Source organism: Leptonychotes weddellii, chromosome 10 (assembly GCF_054177405.1).
Source record: "Leptonychotes weddellii isolate Sample4059 chromosome 10, ASM5417740v2, whole genome shotgun sequence".
NCBI classification, from domain to species: Eukaryota; Metazoa; Chordata; class Mammalia; order Carnivora; family Phocidae; genus Leptonychotes; species Leptonychotes weddellii.
The window spans coordinates 14,322,898-14,343,964 of record NC_138378.1 but is presented as its reverse complement, the minus strand read 5'-3'; the positions used below and the strand labels follow the sequence as shown (position 1 = coordinate 14,343,964).

General features: G+C 44.2%; 1 protein-coding gene across 1 annotated transcript in view; it reads left to right on the top strand.

The window, feature by feature from the left end:
* The first annotated feature begins 2,899 nt into the window (after positions 1 to 2,899).
* HNF4A (hepatocyte nuclear factor 4 alpha) overlaps positions 2,900 to 21,067 on the top strand; it is a 53,156-nt gene continuing 34,988 nt past the window's right edge. Inside the window, exon 1 of the mRNA XM_081832704.1 lies at positions 2,900 to 3,088. Coding sequence (XP_081688830.1) covers positions 3,040 to 3,088 — 49 coding nt within the window. The 5' untranslated portion in view covers positions 2,900 to 3,039. The remainder of the gene's footprint in view (positions 3,089 to 21,067) is intronic.

Sequence of the window (21,067 nt, the reverse complement as noted above, 5' to 3'; positions counted from 1 at the left end):
GAGATCCGGGAGCCAGAAGAGTTGGGTCCTGGTGAGAGCTCTCTTCCTGGCTTGCAGATAGCTGCCTTCTCATGGCGTACTCACTGGGTGGGGAGAGAGAGTGAGCTCTTTGTGCCTCTTCTCTTAGGGACACTTATCCTATCAAATCAAGACCCCACCCTTATGACCTCATTTAACCTTAATTATTCCCTAAAGGTCCTATCTTGAAGTGCCTTGGGAGGTTAGGACTTCAACATATGAATTTGGGGAGGACACAATGCAGTCCACAGCCGTGTGTATGTGTGTGCATATGTTTAAATGCTGGAAATATATACAAGAATTTGTTTAAAAGTTCCATCGAGTGAGATGTGGGAACTAGGGGAGGAGGAAGGCTTATTTTTCATTAAATGTTGTTTGTGCAATTTGTCTTTTCTTTTTTTTTTTTTAAGATTTTATTTATTTCGGGGCGCCTGGGTGGCTCAGTTGTTAAGCGTCTGCCTTCGGCTCAGGTCATGATTCCAGGGTTCTGGGATCGAGCCCCGCATCGGGCTCCCTGCTCAGCAGGAAGCCTGCTTCTCCCTCTCCCACTCCCCCTGCTTGTGTTCCCTCTCTCACTGTGTCTTTCTCTGTCAAATAAATAAATAAAAATCTTTAAAAAAAATTAAAAAAAAAAAAAAGATTTTATTTATTTGCCAGAGAGAGAGAGAGCACAAACAGGGGGAGTGGCAGGCAGAGGGATAGGGAGAAGCAGACTCCCTGCTCAGCAGGGAGCCTGATGGGGGACTCCATCCCAGGACCCTGGGATCATGACCTGAGCTGAAGGCAGATCCACCCAGGTGCCCCATCCTTTTCTTTCTTTCTTTTTTTTTTAAGACTTTATTTATTTATCTGACAGAGAGTGAGAGAAAGCACAAGCAGGGGGAGCAGCAGAGGGAGAGGGAGAAGCAGGCTCCCCCCTGAGCAAGGAGCCCGATGCCAGGCTTGATCCTGGGACCCTGGGATCATGACCTGAGCCGGAGGCAGATGCTTAACCGACTGAGCCACCCAGGTGCCCCATGTTTGTGCAACTTTCACTTTTAACATGTGAATGTATTACTTTTTTCATTTAAAAAAAAACTGGTTTAAAACAAATGAAAGCAAAAGGAAAGATCACATCACATTGTTAAAGTTAAAAAGACTGACACTAGTAGTGATAAGGATGAAGAGCTAATAGGAGCTCTCTTACCCCATTGGCAGGATTACAAGATAGTACGACCACTTTGGACAACCATCTGAGAGTTTCTTATGAATTAAACATATACATACCATATCAACCGGCAATTCCTTTCCTGGAAATTTAAGCAAGGGAATGAAAACATATGTCTCCATGAAGCCTTATTCATGACTATACATAGCTGCTTGATTCATAATAGCCCCAAACTGTCAATCCCAATGACTATGACCAGGTGAATGGGTGAACAAAATTACAGTATATCCATTCAGTGGAATACTACTTAGCAAAAAGGGACATGAACTTAGATGAATCTCACCAACATGCTGAGTAAAGGAAGTCAGACATGAAAGAGTAAATGCTGTCTGATTCTATTTCTATGGTATTCCAGAAAAGACAAATCTAATCTAGAGTGACAGAAGGCAGATCAGTGCCGCCGGGGTGGGAGGTGCCGTAGGACTAATGGTGGAAGAATAAAGAGAACTTTTGGGGGGTGCCTGGGTGGCTCAGTCGTTGAGCATCCGCCTTCGGCTCGGGTCATGATCCCAAGGTCCTGGGATCCAGCCCCGCATTGGGCTCCCCGCTCAGCGGGAAGCCTGCTTCTCCCTCTCCCACTCCCACTGCTGTGTTCCCTCTCTCGCTGTGTCTCTGTCAAATAAATAAATAAATAAATCTTTAAAAAAGAGAGAGAACTCTTGGGGGTCATGGAAATGTTCTGCAGTCGGAGGGCAGAATGCAGGTTTCCGCAGTAGGTTGCCTTTGGAATGGGAAGGAGACCAATGGGCCAGGGGCCTGGAGTCAGATCTGTTTCTCCATCCCTCATAGGACTCCCCAGTTTGTAATCATATCTGTGTCATAATATCTTTGAAGAATCTTTAATGTTATCTGGCAAATGCCCCTCTCCCCCAGTAGTCCACAAGTTCCATGATGCCTATTTCTTTTTAAAGATTTTATTTATTTATTTGGGGGAGAGAGAGACAGAGAGAGCAGGGAGAGAGACAGAGGGAGAAGCAGGCTCCCCGCTGAGCAGGGAGACCGACAAGGGGCTCAATCCTGGGACTTTGGGATCATGACCTGAGCCGAAGGCAGACGTTTAACCGGCTGAGCCACCCAGGCGCCCTGACGATGCCCACTTTGCTCATTTCTGTGTCTCTGGATACAGAAGTGGAGTCCAGCACAGGGCCTGGTATATAGTGGGTGCTCAGTAAATACATGTAATGAGGGGGACATTGTGGTTTGTAATGGCACCACAACTCCCCTGGGTTGCCAGCTGGGACTGCAGGCAAAGCAACTTCTCTCTGCGGCTCCATTTCCTCCCTGAGGTTTAAACACGGTGATGCCCATGTGCAACTCCCAGCATCCAGTAGGGGTTCAATACATAAGCACTTCCACCTGCTCCTTTTCTCCGCCCGCCCTCCCTCCTGCCACATGCCACACCCACTATGTGGAGCCATAAAACCCAACCCAGGTTGGACTCTCACCTCCTCATCCCCTCCTGGCCAGTCCCTTACCTCATGTTGGGGTGAGGGGCTGGTGTCCCCTATATCTGGCTCCAGGCGTCCACAACCCCAGAGTGCAGGGCGAGGGCCCAGGTGGACCTGGGGGCTGGCCAGGTTGCCATTGCCATGGTAACAGTGACAGGCCTCAGCCGCAGGTTCCCTAAGTGACTGGTTACTCTTTAACGTATCCACCCACCTTGGGTGATTAGAAGAATCAATAAGATAACCAGGCGGTGGCAGCTGGCCGTACTCACTGCCTTCCTGGTGGACTGGCTCCCGTGGCCCCGCTGCCCTTGTGTGTGGGGCCCGGTTCCTCCATGCCCCCGCGTCTCTGGCTGGGTGGGCTCGGCCATGGTCAGTGTGAACGCGCCCCTCGGGGCTCCAGTGGAGAGTCCCTATGGTGAGTGGGACCAGTGGTTGGGGCTGGGGGAGGACTGGACAGGGCAGGAACATGGTCAAGTTTGGGAGGCCATGGATGCCCCACTTGGTGTTTCCAAAGAGCCCAAAGACTCTCTACGGGCTCTTCTAGAATGGCAGGAAGCCCGGGGGATGCATGTGACTGGCTTCACTAAAGTCCTAAACAGGGGCATGGCATTTTTGGTCTGGGAAGGGCTGGGAGGGGATGGAGGAACGTGGAGCAGGGGTAGTTCATTTCGCCTGCCAAGAGAGACTGCTTTCCTGGGGATATATCCCAGCAGTCTTTCCAAAATTCCGCAGAGGGTGAGGCTGGAACTGCCATCCCCAGGTTACCAGGGACTAGTCGACAGGGAGGAGCCGACAGGGAGCCTTGCTGGGCCTAGCATAGAGCTGGATCATGGTCCAGGCGGGATGGGACCCAAAGGGAGGGTTGGCCCACCCCTCTGACAAAGGCCGTCAGCTCTGGATAATTCACCAAAGGGAAGCCACTTCAAGCAACACCGAGTGTGGGGCGTCGGGAAGGGGAAATGATCTCGTGCTAGATGTATGAAACTGAGGTGCAAGGCTAGGAAAGAGTGTGTTCCTGATGGTGAAACCTCAGGCTCTGCTCCTGGGGTGACCCCATGATTAGAAGTAACCCAAAAGTCCCGCCGTCAAGGATGGGTAAACAAAACATGATGCATCTTTAGCGAGGAGTGCTATCCTATTGTTGAGGGGAAAAAATGCAGATCTTTATGCAGATAGGGAAGGGCCTCCAGGTTATACTAAGTGAAAAAAATAAACTGAAGAACTCTGTAGCATTTTACATTTCTGATAACAGAACGGATATATGCATGTGTATGTACACACACGTTTGTATTTGCATAGAAAACCAGTGGAAGGACAGAAAGAGACCAGTAACAGAGTTTTATCACTGAGGAGGGAGGTTCAGGAAATATTTTTTAACGTTTTTTTGCACATTTTGGATTTTTAAAAATTAGGTGCAGTTTTTAAATTGATTTAAATCACACAAACACACACAGTGCTTGCCTCTGGAATCCGGGCTCTAGTTTTATGACTTTAGACAAATTATTCAACATTTGTGTGCCTCAGTTGCCCTCTCTTTGCCGTGGAGAGACGGTGTTTTAACGGGCCCTCGCAGAGGATGAAAGCTCTTGGCACCAGGCACATAATAAGGACTCAACAAATATTATTTAATATTGTCATCAGCTGAGGATGGATGGCCTCAAGGAATCGGGGACCGGTCTCTTGACTGGTCCAGGGGATCTTTCTTTGATCTGCCATCAAGCCGAAGTATGAGATGGTGGGGAGGGGGGCAGGAGAAGTAGCAGAGGCTGAGGAACCAAAATAACCTGGAGATCCATCTTGCACATGCACTATGTGACCTTGGGCAAGTTACTTCGCCTCTCTGAATCTATTTCCCCACCTGCAAAATGGAGAGACCTGACAGGACCTATCTCACAGAGGGTGGGTGCAGTGAGAGGAGATAGCATAGCTCAAGGGCTAAACATGCCTTAGGTGCTTCATCCAAGGTTAAAACACAATTGTAAGACTCGACTGACCCTGTAGCCAGAGAAGGACTGTCTGCATAGGGACCAGATAGTCAGCTTCTGAGGAAGGAGAGCCCCAGACCACAAGCCTAGGCTAGGGATGAACAGAAGGTGCCCCACGTTCCTCCCAGGGGATACTATAATAATACCTGACAGCCCTTCACTGTCTCCCAGGTCACTTTGTACTTTGTAGGGTGTCCTCACACCCCTTCATCCTGACCTCTACACGGTGCTCATCACAAAGCAAGTGTGCAACACACATTTGTTGAATGGTTGGATGGATAGATGTTTGGATGGATGGATGTTCTATGCCTACTACTTCATTTAACTCTTAAAACAGTTGTTCCAGATAAACAACATTGTTATCTCCAAGAATAGAAGAGAAAACTAAAACTCAGGATTGTTAAAAAAAAAAAAATCATCTGACTTCAGTCCATTTGTGATCCTCTTGACTAAGCTACAGATCTGCCTGGGCAGAGAAAGGAGAGCTCCTATGGCCAGATTTGCAGCACACATCAACAAAAGAACATTGTTGGCCTGGGACACTTGGGCATTTGTTGGTGTGTGTGTGTGTGTGTGTGCGCACGCATGTGTGTGTGCACGCGGTAGTAGCTAAAAGACCTTGCTTTTTAGAGAAAATAAATCTGGGTTAGCATCCTGGATCTGCATCCTCCCTTTAAAGCTGTGTGGCCTACCCCTCTCTGAGCCCTCATGTTTCACCTATAAAATGAACTAGGGAAGTACACTGTGAAGCCCTAGGAACAATGTACTTTCTGATAAAAGAAAATACCAACCCCCCCCCCCGCCCCCGCGGTTGTAACTGCAGAGGTAAGTTGCAGGGTAAGAGACGTGGTACATAGCAGAGCCTCAAGAGAGGCTCTGGCAGACAAGGTTGTGGTTAGGATCATGAGAGTTAATACATGAGTGCTCAGAATACTGCCTGACACTGAGTAAGCGTGCAGTAAATCTCACTTGCTGTCTCACATTTTTGAAACCTGGTAGGACAGTCTTTAAGGGGCTGATCTGTGGTGTGGTGATGCTGGGTGAACTTGACCCTCCCCTGAACTTGCGATGTGCTCATGGCACATTGGCTTCTCCTTTATAGTTCTCATCATGACTCGGATCAGATAGCATCGGTGTATGTTGTTGTGTCTGTATCCCCCACTCAACTATAAACTCCATGAGGTCAGGGGCTATCAGTGGTTTGTTCGGCCTCGCACATCTCACATAGTGCCTGGCACAGAATAGATGCTCAATAAGCATTTGTTGGATGAATGGACTGAAGAAGGTCTTAAGAAACAACCCTATGACAATGGTCAGCAATGTCAGCCAGATCCATGCTCTTCCCTTCTTCCTCTCTCCCTGTTCACCGTGTTGGCTTTACAGACCTAACATGGCTGGTACAGTATCAGGTATCAAGTCTACCTTCAAGTGCCCGAACCTGGAAGGGATATTCCTTGAAGCAGTTGTTTCTTTTATCAGAAAGAAAAATTTCCTCCAAAACCTCCCAGCAGACTTCCCTGGCTTAAGGAAAGCTGAGATCAAGTATCTAGTGGAAAGAAATGGGAAAGCCAATGTTGGCTTAGACCAACGATATTCTTTCCTTGGGGTCTGGCACAATGCTGCTCCAAACAATCAGGGTTCTCTCAGAATGAGTTTCTCAGCTTTAGCACTATTGACATTTTGGCTTGGACCTTTATTGTGGTGGCTATCCTATGCATTGTCAGACATTTAGCAGCTATCTTGGCTTTGACTCAGTAGGTGCCAGTAGCATCTTCCCCATCAGTTGTGCCAACCAAAAATGTCTCCAGACATTTCTAAATGTGCCCTGGGCACATACAGCACTACTGTGTTATGAAGAAGCATGAACAGCTGCTGCAGGGTGTGTGCCACAACTGAATATCCTGTGACTCTTATGTTGTCGTGTTTGCTTTGGGTCCAGGAACAAGCTCAGAGGCTCATCTGGAGCTGCCCTTGGCAATTATGAGGATAAGATGCTATAGTGTGCTTATCTGTGTGCTAACCAGACTCCTGGCTTCACTATTTTCCGACCCTTTCCTATGCTTTTTCTTTTAACAAGCTTCCCTTAATTATTTGTTTTGGTCCTTTGGGAGTTTGTCATTTTTGTAAGCATTTCAAATCTCCTGAGGGCAAGATCTGTATTTGTCTGATCCTTGTTGTTTTACTACAGGCTACCACAGGACCTGGTCCTATGTTGACTTTGGTAGAGGCTTATTGAATGAATGAACGAATGAATGAATGAGAAGATGGATGGATGAATGAATGGATGTGATGGGTGGGTGGGTAGATGGGTGGATGGGTAGGTATGGTGAATGATGGATAAATGAATAAGTAGATGGATGGGATGGATGAAGAGATATGTGGACGGATGTATAAGTGGATGAATAAGTAACTGGGTGGGTGGATGGGTGGGTGGATGAATGGATGGATGGGGGATGGGTGGATGGATGGGTAGATGAATGGGTGGATGGATGGGTGGATAGGTGGATGGATGGGTGGACGAATGGGTAAATGGGTGGATGGATGGATGGATGGATAAATGGGTGGATGGGTGGATAGGTAGATGGATGGGTGGAAGAGTGGATAGATGTGTGAGTGGATGGATGGATGGATGAGATATGCTGGGCTGGGTTAGCAACACCTACAAGTGCTCAGGACAGAACAAGTAAGGAGCCAGGGGGTGATTTGGCCACTGGTCAACAATCCTCCATCAGGGCAGGATATCTAAGTGATAGATGAGCCTGATTTTTCCTGGGTAGGTGGGTCTGGTTCCCTTGACCAATAGTATCAGCCTCAGGCCAGATCAGAGGTTGTTGTCAGAGGCAATTTGATTAAGTGGCGCTCCCGCTGAAAGCTGTACAATGGTTGACACTTTGCTTCAGCCCTCTGATTCTGAATTTCTTCATCCATCAAATGAAATTTGGTTGTTGTGAGGATTCTATGAGCTAATAAAGGAGGAAAGTATCAAAACTATAAAATGCTTCATTTCCCTGAAGGGTTGATGGGCCCAAAGTTGCGTAGGAGGCCAAATGTTGACCAGCTATAGGACTGTGTTGGATGTCAGGCATGGCTGCTCCCACTCTTCGTTCCCCAAGTATAGACTCCCCCACCCTTTTCCTTGTCTCCCCTGTCTTATTACCTCTGCCCGTTTCACCTCAACTCCATTTCAGCCTCTATGGTTCACTAGTTCACAAACCTAACCACATATGGAAAATCTCTTTAAAATGACGTGTTTTGGAGCTCCACCCCAGACCTGGTGAATTAGAATCTTCTAGGCTGAGTTTCAATAATCTTTATTTTTTATTAGGTTCCTTATGAGATTTTGGGTCCAGATGAGCTAAAGTATAGAAACCATCATCTTATTTTGTCCCATTTTATAAAGGGAAGATGTCAATGCCCAGAGTGGATCCTATCTCCACCCGGGAGGCTCCCGTATTCATTAAGTCACTGTTCCCATGTTCATTTTTTCAACAAACCTCTACTGAGGGCTTATGGAATACAGGCATTCTGCTAGGCACTGTGTGATGGAGGAGAATGAAATGTGGCTTCAGATCTTGGAGAGCACCCCATCTGGTGGGGAAGACAGATGGCCCAGCCACAATCAAAGACAGAGTGACAGGATGTGGATGGATAGGGCACTATGGGGACACAGAGGGACTTAGGAGGAGGGCAAGGGATCAAGGGCCTTTTGATCCTGGAGAAGTGGCCTGATAGCTAAGCTAAAACCCAAAGGTTTAGCAGGAATCAGTAGGAGAAGAGAGGGAAGGGAATATTATATGCAAAGGCCTAGAGCCCGATATACCCTGTAAGGATTTTCCTTGTACTTGACTGCAATTGATTCCATCCTTTACTGAAAGTATCTTGGGACTTTTCTGATTGTTCTGTGAATGATTTGTCTTGTCCCTAAAAAGATCCCATAAAAGATTATGAGATGCTTCCATGTATGAACTATGTATGCCTTCCATTTCTTTCTGACTCACATGCCTCTAGCATGAGGGTGGGCCTAGAAAGAAGAAAGGAATCTGTTCCCATTAAAGCCCTTCCGATGTAACAGGCAGGAGTCTGCCGTTATGTTAGATGCTTTCTCTCTTTTATTTTTAATGTTTCATTTATTTATTCAAGTAATCTCTACACCCAGTGTGGGGCTCAGACTCATGACCCTGAGATCAAGGGTCGTGCGCTCCACCAACTGAACCAGCCAGGCACCGCCCCTGTTTCTTCCCTTTTAATCCCTGTGGTGACCCAGCAGGGTGAGAAGTATTATCCTCACTTTATAAACGGGGAAAATGGGATTCAGAGTTGTTAAGTAAGTTTTCCTGTATCACACAGCAAATAAGTGATGAAAATCTAGTCTGCCTGACCCCAAATCTTTATTCTTTCAACTACACCTGTTACTCTACAATAACCTCTGAGGATCTATCTGTTTTGATTAGCAGCTCAGACCCCAGAGTCAGGCTTGGGGTTGCCACCTTCTTCATCTGTCAAATGGGGTGATAATTGTGGTACCCACTTTGGAGGGCTGTTGTGAGAATCCAGTGAGGTTTCTATTTGGAAACTATTGAGTGTCTGGCACGTAGAAAGTGCTATATGCATTTTAATGATTTTTATAATACCTGTAGAGTGTGCACCTACTGTGGGAAAGGGACCGAATATGCTAGGCATCTTTTAGCATCTTTTATGTTAGGCATCTTTTAGCAGCCGGGGGATACACTGAAATGAATGAAGGCTATGTAACTGGTTGTTCCAGGACGTAATTGTCTGGGTGGAGAGTCCAAACAAAGCTTAGTTCCCGGCCTTCAGATGCCTTCTGAAGCCAGTCAGAGGGATCTGTTCTCAGGGGCCTGGTTCATGAGTCTGGGCCTGTGGGGAGCAGACAGGAGACATGGATATAGTGGGAGCAGAGCTGCCTTGGATCCAGGCAGCTGTTTGTGAGCCCACTCAAGTCCTTCTGCTGGCTTTCTGCCTCGTCTTCTGAGAAAAGAGTGTGTTCCTTATTCAGAAGTCATCATGCAATATTCACTGGAGCCCGAGGAGTCAAGAAGGATGCTCCAGGGTTCACTTTGGAGGCCAGTGTGGGTGTTCAAATGAAGCAGGCTCCTAGCCTCCCCCACTCACAACCTCTGGTTCAACCAGAGAAGCTGCATGCTGTCTTTGAACGGAACATTTGATGAAAGGGCTCCATGGTTCAACAGTGTTTGGAAAGCCAGAGGACCAGTCAGTGTGTTTCAAGCTGCAATCTTCACCCACTCATGGCTCATGCAGTTTATTGGGTTTATGATTTAGGGCAGCACTAAGCTGACATAACAAACAAACCCAAAATGGAAGTTAGAAGTTTATTTACCTCTGTCATCCAGGGACCCCAGAAGTGGCCCTGACTCAGAATGACATTTGTCATTTCTGCTCCCATTCCATTGGTCAGAACTAGTTCCATGACGTTGGTCAAAAGCAGAGGAATCTGGGATGCGTGGTCCCTATAGGCCAGCTGTCTTCCAGGAATCGCTCTAAACTATGGAAGGGGGAACATGAATTTTTGCTATACAGTTGATCGCCTCTAGCGTGAGGCCAGGCACACACACAACGCAATCAGATATGTATAGCAAATGTGAATATACAATTTTCAACGTCAAACATTTCAATAAAAAAAAATGCACAGATACATAGATAGTGATAAAGCAGATGAGACCGAATGCCACGTACTGAATGGTGAATCTTGGTGAGGGATATGTCAGTGCTCACTGTACTATTCTTTCGCTCTTTAGTAGGTTTGAAATTTTTCAAAGTAAAATGTTGGGGGAAATATAATTGTTAAAATTTGCTAGACTTATGAAGAGACTAGAACAAGCTATAAATAGAAAAAGATTTAATTTAAGCTTAGGGGCTTTGAATCGTAACTTGAACGCAGGAGTCGACGAAGTTTTTATCTAAAAGGCTAGATGGTGAATATTTGGGGCTTTGCAGGTCAGGTAGGAACTGTGGCAACCACTCAGCTCTGCTGTTGTAGGACCTTGGCTGCATGAAAGCAGCCATAGGCAACATGTAAATGAATGAATAGGGCTGTGTTCCAATAAAACCTTGTTTATGAAAATAGGCAGTGGGCCAGATTTGGCCAAGAGGTTTTAGTTTGCTGACTCTTGCTGTAATATATGATTTTTAAAAAGCCTTTGAAGCACATTTTTTTTTAAATTTTAGGCAGATATATTATTCCTAGAATTTAACTCAACAGTCTTTATTGGAAATTATAGATCAGCATGTCCCAGCTATTAGGGACCCCGAGTCTGTTAATGTCCCCTCACTATGCTAGACAAAATAATTTCAGCACATTTGCTGTTCATATAATCAGCTGGTTTCTTTCATTATCATTTTTTGCCTTTTCTTTGAATAAAAATGTACTATTTGGGCGCCTGGGTGGCTCAGTCGGTTGAGCATCTGACTCCTGATTCCCGCTCAGGTCATGATCTCAGGGTCATGAGATTGAGCCCCACATCGGGCTCTGCGCCCAGCGAGGAGTCTGCTTGAGATTCTCTCTCTCCCACTGCCTCTACCCCTTCCCCTGCTTGCCCACTCTCTCTCTCTCTCAAAATAAATAAATAAAATCTTTTAAGAAAAACGTACCATTTAAAAAATATTTTAATTGAAGTATAATGTTCATACAGACAAGAACATGAATTATAAGTCAGAAACAGATAAGTGAAATCTCACAAAGATGACCACATTTTAAAAAATGAAGTAAAGTAGAATAGAAAACATCCTAGTCCATCTCCTGTAGTGAGTAAATTTTACATGTGTGAGACTTTTGTTTCATTTATACATGTTTATGGATGTGTGTGGGGGGGTGTGATCATAGCAAAATTTTATAAAGTACTTACTGGAGTTTTACATGTACTAACTCCTTATCTTCACAATGACCCTGTGAAGTGGATGCTAATATTGCCATTCACATTTTAAAGATGAGGGAATGGAAGCACAGAGAGGTTGAGTCACTCAGAGAAAGTGATACAGGCATTAAGAGGAAATGCTGAGGTTCCAACCCAGGCAGGCAGGCTTCAGAGTCCCCATTTTATAGGGTCATGGTCAAAATGGTTTCAAAGCCACTGGACAGAATGTTCCCAAAGGTTCTTTATAGACCTAAAAATAGCATACTTTTCCTTAGGTGTACCCACGGGGTAGGACTGATTTTAGGAGTACATGGACAAACATTTTTAAATCTTACTGACTTTATATTACTGTGTATTAGAAAATTTTATAACTAGCATACTAAAGCACTAATACTTTTAAAAATTAATATATGTCTTCAAAAGAAAGAAACATATCAAGTAAATAATTACAGGTAAATAAAGTACAGGTAATACGCAGGTATGGTAAAAATTGTAAAGAGAAATACAGATGTCTAGGTCTTTGGGGTCAGATACTGAACTTGGCATCACGTGGCCCAGATCTGGGTCTGGTAAATTCATCTTCTAGTTCTTTTTTTTTTTTTTTAAGATTTATTTATTTATTTATTTGCCAGAGAGAGAGAGAATGAGAGCGAGCAGGCTCAAGCAGGGGGAGCGGCAGGCAGAGGGAGAAGCAGGCTCCCCTCTGAGCAGGGAGCCCGATGTGGGGCTCAATCCCAGGACCCTGGGATCACGACCCGAGCCGAAGGCAGATGCTTAACCGACTGAGCCACCCAGGCGTCCCTCATCTTCTAGTTCTGATTTATTTTATCACTTCTATAGTACTTACTATGGGCCAGGCACTGTCCTAAACAATTTGTAACGATTACTTCCTTTAATTCTTACAACTGCCCATTGAGGTGGGTACTGCCGTCATGCCCATTTCTCAGAAGGGGTAACAAAGGCTCAGAGATGTAACTTACCCCAAACCACACAGACTACAAGAGTCAGAGCTGGGATTGAAACCCAGGCATTGTATTAGTCAGGGCAATGCTAGCTGGCGTAATAAACCAAGCCAAAATGTAAGATAGAAGAGTTTATCTCCTTCACACAGGGACCCCAGCTCCTTCCATCTTGGCTAGAAGATTAGTTTTATTTTAACCACTGCACTCCACGGTGATAGGTAGAACTTTGTCATTTTGAGCTCCATGTGTTCTGAAAAATGGGTGAATAATGCCAATTCTACTTACCTCTCAGGATAGCTCTGCAGGTGCAACCAATGTCGTTGGATGTAGTCTTACTCAGTATTGTTGTTATGTTGACCAACACATACCTTCATAATGTTATTGTGAAGATTAACTGAGATAATGCAGGGAAAGCTCGCGGTTCGTATACAGATGACATGAGCTGTGGATAACAGTAATGATAGCAATGTGGGTATGTATATGAAAGCACTGAATATTGACTTATCTCCAAATTGGGAAATAGTTATATAGGATCTTTCCTCTTAGCAAGTTAACACATTACATCTAAGACTGAAAAATCAAGAAGTGGCGGTATAACCATGATATGTAGAAATACAGAGGAAAACTACCTAAAACAGTTGCAGGTGGTTGCCGCTGGGTGATAGGAATCAGATTCAGGGAAGAGAAGGTGAACAACTACTATTACTGATTATCAGCTTTGTGAAAGTATTTGCTTTCAACTGTGCACCCATACAGCCTTGATTAAATTTTTGAAAAGAAAAATTAAATTAAAAAGGAAAAGAGAATAATGAAACCCTATTTCAAACACCCTCAAGTGTACCTGAAAACAAGAGTCCTGGAACAGAAAGCCCCAGAGAGACAAAGCAAAGTTAAAGTTACAGGAGAAACTCAGAATACATTCATGTTCAAAATCCCTGCTGAACACCTTTTGGTACTTTGCGTCACCTGAGTTCTTTTCCCTAACCTAAGAGGCCCCACGCAACCCGACTCTTGTCTGCCCCTCTGCTGGCCTCTCCTGTCTTTGTCCCCTTTGCTCACTCTAGTTCAGCCACACTGGCCTTTTAACAATCATTTAATCTCTCCAAGCATATTCCTGCCCCAGGGCCTTTATACTTGTTCCCTCTGCCTGGAACACCCTTTTCCCAGATCTTCCCGTAATGGATTTCTTCTCATAGGTTTGGTCTTAGCTTGAAAGTTTCCCACTTAGAGCGGCCTTTCCTTGATCACCCAAATCTAAGACCACCCCACCTCCACCCATTACTATCAATCCTCTTATCTTCTACAGCTCTGGAATTGTGCATTCATCTGTCTCCTTCACTACCATGGAAGTTCCATTAGAGCAAGGAATCTGGCCTCTTGTTGCCTGCTAAATCCTCAGCATGCAGAACAGTGCTTGGCACACAGTAGGTGCTCCGTAAAAATTCGTAGAATGAGCCAATACAGCCAGGGACAGCTGAGTCAGTATGCTGAGGGGCTGGATGGGCCAGTGGCATGGGGAGGAACCTGCAGCCTCTGTCTGGGCTCTGCCCTGGGTAAACAGGCCTCCCTCCGCCCAGACAGCCACTATTTGACAACTGTCTGCTGTGGGACTGGCCAAGCCTGGGCCGCCACACTGCCAAGGCCCCAGGGTTCCCTGGGCCTAGCGGCTGAGGCAGCCACACCCCAGGGAGAGCTTGTGAAGGAACGGGTCGAAAAGTTATCCAAACAGGCATGAGGAAGGGCGGAGCGTGTGGTGAGACACGGAGGGAACAGTTGGCCCTTTCCCGGGCAGAGCCCAGAGACGCTGGAGGGAGGCCCTGGCACACCCAGTGGGCAGCTTCCCAGGCGGGGCCGGGCCTCCAGGCTGGGCCTGCAGGACCCCGTTCTGGTCCCAGCTCTGGTCCTGACTTGCAGAGTGACCAAAGGCACTTGCTACCTCGGGGCCTCAGTTTCCTCCTCTGTAAATCAAGGGGCCATGGCAGGTCAGTGGTTTTCAAATTTAAACAAGCAAAAAAAAAAAAAAAAAAAGAGAGAGAGAGAAGGGCAGCGGCAGTCTCTCTTCAAACAAAATCTTACCCGGAAGTCAATTCATAGGAATGATACAATGGAGGCCCTCGGTTTAAAGCAAGAGTGGAGGGGCGCCTGGGTGGCTCAGTCTGTTAAGTGTCTGCCTTCGGCTCAGGTGGTGATCCTGGGATCCTGGGATCGAGCACCTGGGGTCCGGAGATCGAGTCCCGCATCAGGCTCCCTGCTCCGTGGGGAGCCTGCTTCTCCCTCTGCCTCTCTCTCTTTGTCTAATAAATAAAATCTTAAAAAAAAAATAAAAATAAAGCAAGTGTGGAGGTGTAGGAAGCTGCCCACACTGTAGCCCCAGCCCCTTTGGAGGAGCCCCAGGGTGAAAACCACTGGGCTCCTTGGTCTCTGAGTTTCTTCAGTGCTATGTAGTAGAAGAAGTACAGCCAGAGGGAGCATCTAGACTCTTCTAATCAAACAGAGACCCGAGTTCAAGCCACACAGTGTGACCTCAGGCAATTTACTCCACCTTTCTAAGCCTTGGTTTCCCCTCTCTAAATCTGACATCATAAACAGTACCTCCTTCATGGTATCGTATGCTCAGCACAGAACTCGGCACCTAGTAAATTCTCAATAAGAATAGTGGGGGGGGAAAAATCAATGCTGGTTATTAGGAGAAGTAGTCGAAATGACCAGAAGAGCCAGTTCTTTGTCTTTGCTATGAGTTGGGAAAATATTTGACTGCCCTGAACCAAGTTTCCTTCTCTGTAAAACATGGTCAAGGACTTAATGGAGATCAGAGGCTGAGATCCAGCCCACCCAGTTTGGGGTTTTTTGAATACGATTTGAATTGACTACCAGCCTTTAAAAATCCCAACTTCCTGCTCCTTTCAAAAAAAAAAAAGGGAAGCTCTAGCAAAACTGGTCCCCCAACGTCATGAGGCAAGAGTGGACTGGAGCAATTTAGCTTGGGTGTGCTTTCTCTAATTTGGGGCCGTTCCCACCATTCCTCAATGGCCCTACACTGAAGTTACACTGATGAACATAAACCATTGTTTGCTGCACTGTTTTTCTTACAGGAAAGTGTGAGATTGACTTATGTATCATATGTTCCATATACCACTGAAGGCAATTGAGTTTGGGACCCCTGATTGCTAAGACCAAGGGAAAGCTCATTATTTGTGAGAACAATCTCCTAGTTCATAGATTTACCATTTTTTACTGTTACTGTTGAAACATTTAAAATTACATATGAGGTTCCCATTGCACTCCTGTTGAATGGTGTTACTCTGGACGCCCCAGCAGTGGCCGAGTTCACTGCTCACTCATCGCCTCCATGCCCCACGCTGAAGAGACCGGTCCTAGCCAAACCTCGTGGGCTCGTGTCCCTGGCTGGCTCTTCTCTCCTCCCTACAATTATCTCTGGCGTCCCCACCCTTGTTGCCTGCTTGTCTATCTGGAGGACCCAGACTCCAGAACTCCGGTCCTGTCTTCTAGAATTCTCCACTTGGGAAATCTCACCTCCCAGCCCCCATCTGGCAGCCATTGTGTTTTCTTTATCAGACATTCGCATAAAACAATAGTCAATTTGAAACTTAATTACACACCCATTCTTCTGTCTCCAGCCTGCCCAATTTACCCCAAATCCAGTGATTTTAGGGGTGGAGCTGGGGTGGGGAGAGGCTTATTTTTTCCCTCTTCTCCAGGGCAAGTCATAGTTTTCACAGAGATAAGGTGGACCAGGTTTGGGGAGGGACACAGGTCCTTCTATGGCAAAGGTACAGACTTTGTTTTTGGAAGAGATAATGTCCACAGCTCCCCTGGGGGGAGGAGAGAATCCTGAAGGACTCAGGGAGCAAGGGGGTAAAAGGAATCTTGGCAGGGATGAAGACTCCCCCACCCTTCCAATGGGGAGGCCTTGTCTGGTTGTGGCTGAGAATTCGTGCCGCAGAGTCGGGTTAGCGCTATGCAAGCCGTGTATGCCTTGGATAGGTGACAATACCTCTCTGACCCTCAGTCTCCTCCTCTGTAAAATGAGGATAAGGACAGACCTATCCTAGCACAGTGCGTTTGCACATAAGTGATCCATAAATGCTAGGCTATCATCATACCTTTTGAAAAAGGGCCCATGGGGGCCATGTGGGATAATTTTAATCACTTTTTATTTTGCTTCGGCGCATTTTTATAATTCTCCTACCATGAATCTGCTTAAAATAAATAACGAAAAAGTTAATAGAGGAGGAATAAAATTAAGTGGAAATGTCATCCTAACACAGGGCTCCAATGTGGGGCATTAGATCTGGAAATAGGTAAGAAATCTTAGAGTCTAAACTTCACACACACTCATTTAATATCTTAAATTGAAGCTCCAAGAGGAAAAGTGATTTGGTCAAAGTCTACAGCAGGTTAGTGGCAGGGCCAAAACTGGAATGGCAGACCGTAGAGGTCATGAGGTCAGGCTTTTCCAAGGCCGCTCAGACAAGACAGATCCTATCGTTAGACGTTTGAAAAAAGCTGGATTAAAGGAAGCTGCGCACATTTCATCACTGAGCACTCCTCAGAATCCTTAACACGTGACAGTGCGTTGTGCACGTCAAGCGAGACCTCCAGTGTGCCCACCATGGCTCATTACTGAGCCCCTTGAAAAAATTAACACCCATGGAAGCTCTCCCTGCCCCCAAGCAGAGAAATGCTATAGGCTTAGATACATTCCTAGATTTAAAAAACAATAATTTTTTAGATATTTTAAGTAGTATGATTTTTAAAAATTACATTCAAATCGTCTGTTGCTGGTAGAAAGAAAGTTAAATTTTTCATAATCTCTTTCCTTTTAAGTTGGAAATATTACAAACACTCATAAAAGCATAGAGAGTAACACTGTGAACACTAACGTCCCCATCACTCAGTTTTGTGGAATCTTAACCACATGACCATTTCTTCACTGGATTCGGTTTTTGTTTTAATGAGAAGTGAGATATTATACTTCGCGTTGAAGCCCCCTTGTCCCTCTGATCTCATCCCCCTGCCACCCCTCTCGGAGGTGACCACTGTCAACTTTTGCTGTTTATCAAATGCCAGACATTTTTAAACTTCTACTACCCGCGGCTACATAAACGGTACATACTATTATTCTGTAAATGTGAACGATGTATTCAAATGGCATGTTGTATGCATCCTTCAGCACCTTCCTTTTGTTCCTTCATATCACAGCTTTTTGGATTTTCCCATGCAAACACAGGTAGCACTTGGTCACTCACTGGAAATGCTGTGTATGAATGTCCCAAGTGTATTTATTCTGGTTTTTGACAACGAAGTTGTTTCCCGTTTCCTGCTATTTCGGAACAATGCTGCAAAGAACATTCTGATAGCCGTGCTGCAGGTTTCTCTAGGATAACACGCAGGAGTGGAATTTCTGGATCTCAGGCAGTGGACATCCTCACTTTGATGAGAGATTGGTAGATCTCTCAGTCTTACCCACCAACTACCATTTCAGTCCGCAGCGTCTGCGGTTCCTATTGCTCCGCATCCTCCCCAGCACCTGATTCCGAAAGATGATGAACGTAAGATGAGAATTTGTATTTCCCCTATTATGGGAGGGAAAGGCTCTTTTTGTCGTTTGAGTTTGCACTGGGAGTGCACTTGTTCATATCCTTTGCCCATTTTTCTATTGTATTATTTACCTCTTATCATTTGAGGGAACTATTTATCCTTTTTTTTTTTTTTTTTAAGATTTTATTTTTAAGTAATCCCTTCGGCCAACGTGGGTCTCAAACACACAACCCCGAGGTGGAGAGTTTCACCGTGGAGCCAGCCAGGTGCCCCAGGCACCGTTTATTCTTGATCCAAATCCTTTTTCAGTTATATTAGGTGCAAGTATCTTTGGTCAGATTGCAGCTTGTCTTTTCACTCTCTTTAGAGCCTCTTTTGTTGTACAAAGGTTTACAGTTATGTGGAAGTTACATTCTGGTTAAATTATAAATCCGGTTGTTAAATTTACTAGTCTTTTCCTTTATGGTTTGTGCTTGTTGTATCTTGTCCATAAAATCTTGCAGTGCCCTGGGATCATAAAGATATTATACTAAATATTTTCTTCAAGTTTTATTTTGTATATTTAGGTGTTTATTCATAGGAATTGATTTTTGTGTGTGGTATGAAATAGACATCATTATATTTCTCTTCATATGGATAACCACTTGGCCCCACACCATTTATTGGATAGGACAACCTTTCTTTTTGTTTTCTTCCTACCTTCCTTCTTTTTTTTTTAGAACATCCTTTCTTGACTGACATGCAATGTCATTTCTTTTTGTCTCCCATTTTCAAATATATGTAGATCTGTTTCTTTTACTCCCTGTAAACAGATCTATATGTAGATCTGTTTCTAGGCTCTGTATACTGGTCCACTTATCTATCTCTAGTAGCCACATTTAAACAATAAAAAAATTTTTTTAAACCCAGGTGAGTGAACCCACAATTATACCAAAATAAAAAGTTTAATTTAAAAAAAGTCCCCCAAAGAAATGGTTGAAATCATTTAATAATATATTTTATTTAATCATATATATATATAATTTCAACATCTAATCAATAAAAAACAATGAGATATTTTTGTTCTTTTAAATACATAGCCTCCAAATACAATGTGTAATTTACATGTACAATACATCTTAATTTGAACCATACCATGCTTGACAGTGTACCTATAGCTTTATATATTGTACAGCATGTCTTTCTCATAGTGTAGTTGTTCTTTAAAAACCATATTGTCTATTCTCTTTGTTCATTTAAATTTTAGGATGATGCTGAGTAGGACAGAAAAGGTTAGAGACCAATGGCATATTGATCTCCTCCACTGGATTTCAGTAAAAGCAACTACCATATTTTGAGTGCTTGCAATTTGCCAAGTACTGGGCTAAGTGGCTTTGTCCTGTTGGGCTTTTAATTGAAACTTCATTGAATTTATTGATTAATTTGGGAAGAACTGACGTCTCTACATAATAAATCCCCCTGCCATGAATTTGGCACATTGATATAGATCTTCATTTATGTTTATATAAGAATAGGTATAGGTCTGCTTTTATGTTTTTCAATAAAGTTAGATAATTTTAATAATCCAAAGTCTTTTGTTAGATTCATTCTTACATAATTTATCATTGCTATTGCTATTGTAAATAGGTTTTAAAACTGAATCTTCTCATTTGTTGGTGTTACATTTTCAACATATTAAAACCAAAATGCTTTTAATATGTAGAAAATGTATCCAGTAGCCTTGCTAAGGTCTCTTATTATATCTGTTTTTAATTTCTTGTTTTATTACATTGTTAGGGCCTCCAGTAAAATATCACAGAGAAGCAGTAATAATGTGCATATCAGATAGGGTTTAGTTTGCCCATGAGTAGCTGAGGCACAAGATAATAGTAGCTTAGGGGCGCCTGGGTGGCTCAGTCGGTTAAGCGGCTGCCTTCGGCTCAGGTCATGATCCTGGGATCGAGCCCCGCGTCGGGCTCCCTGCTCAGCGGGGCGTCTGCTTCTCCCTCTCCCTCTGCCTGCCTCTCTGCCTACTTGTGCTCTCTATCTATCTGTCAAATAAATAAATAAAATCTTTAAAAAAAAAAAAAGATAATAGTAGCTTAAACAAGGTAGATTATTCCTCAGTTCGTGTAAGTCCAGACATACGCAATCTAAGGTTAGAATGGCAGCTGCTCCCCACGGCAGTTCTAAGGAACCTAGGCTCCTTCCAGATACTGCTCTTCCATCTCCATGAGGTCTTTATCCTCATGGTCCAAGATGGCTGCCAGAGCTCCAGCCACATGTCCTTGTTAACAGAAAGACGGAGGGGACGAAGAAGAAAAGGGAGTAAAAGTCATGTTGCAGCTGTCCTTTAAGAAAAGATCCTGAAAGCCGCCACATTACATTTCTGATTGGATTTCACTGGCCAGAACATATATGCATGGTCTCACCTAGTTTGACTTAAATCTTTTTGGAGGGCATTTATGTGCTCAAATGAAAACCGGAGGTTCTATTATAGGAAGGCAAGGAGACTAGATAATATTGGACAACTCACAGCCTGTGCCACAAGGGCAACCTTGTTTATTCTTCACTTTAAAGGAACACTTTGACCTTTTTAAGTATGATATGTGCTTTAGGTTTTCGGTAGGTAGCTTTTTATGGGGTTCTAAAAGTTTCTTTTAAGTAAGCTAGAAATTTTGTCCATTTGTTTTTTAATCAGTGCTGAGTATTCTTGATTGCTTTTTGTGCATCTACTAAGAAAATCACATTTTTATCTCCTTTAATCTGCTAATTAATAAATAAATATTCTTGGGTTAAACAATTTTTGCATTCCTAGAATAAACCTAACTTGGTCATGATGATATATATATATATATATATATATATATAAAATATATACACATTTTATACATTGCTGAAACTTAAAAAAATTGTGGAAAATATACATAACATAAAATTTACCACTTTAGCCATTTTTTAGTGTACAATTTAGAGGTATTAAGCACATTCACATTGTTATACAACCATCACC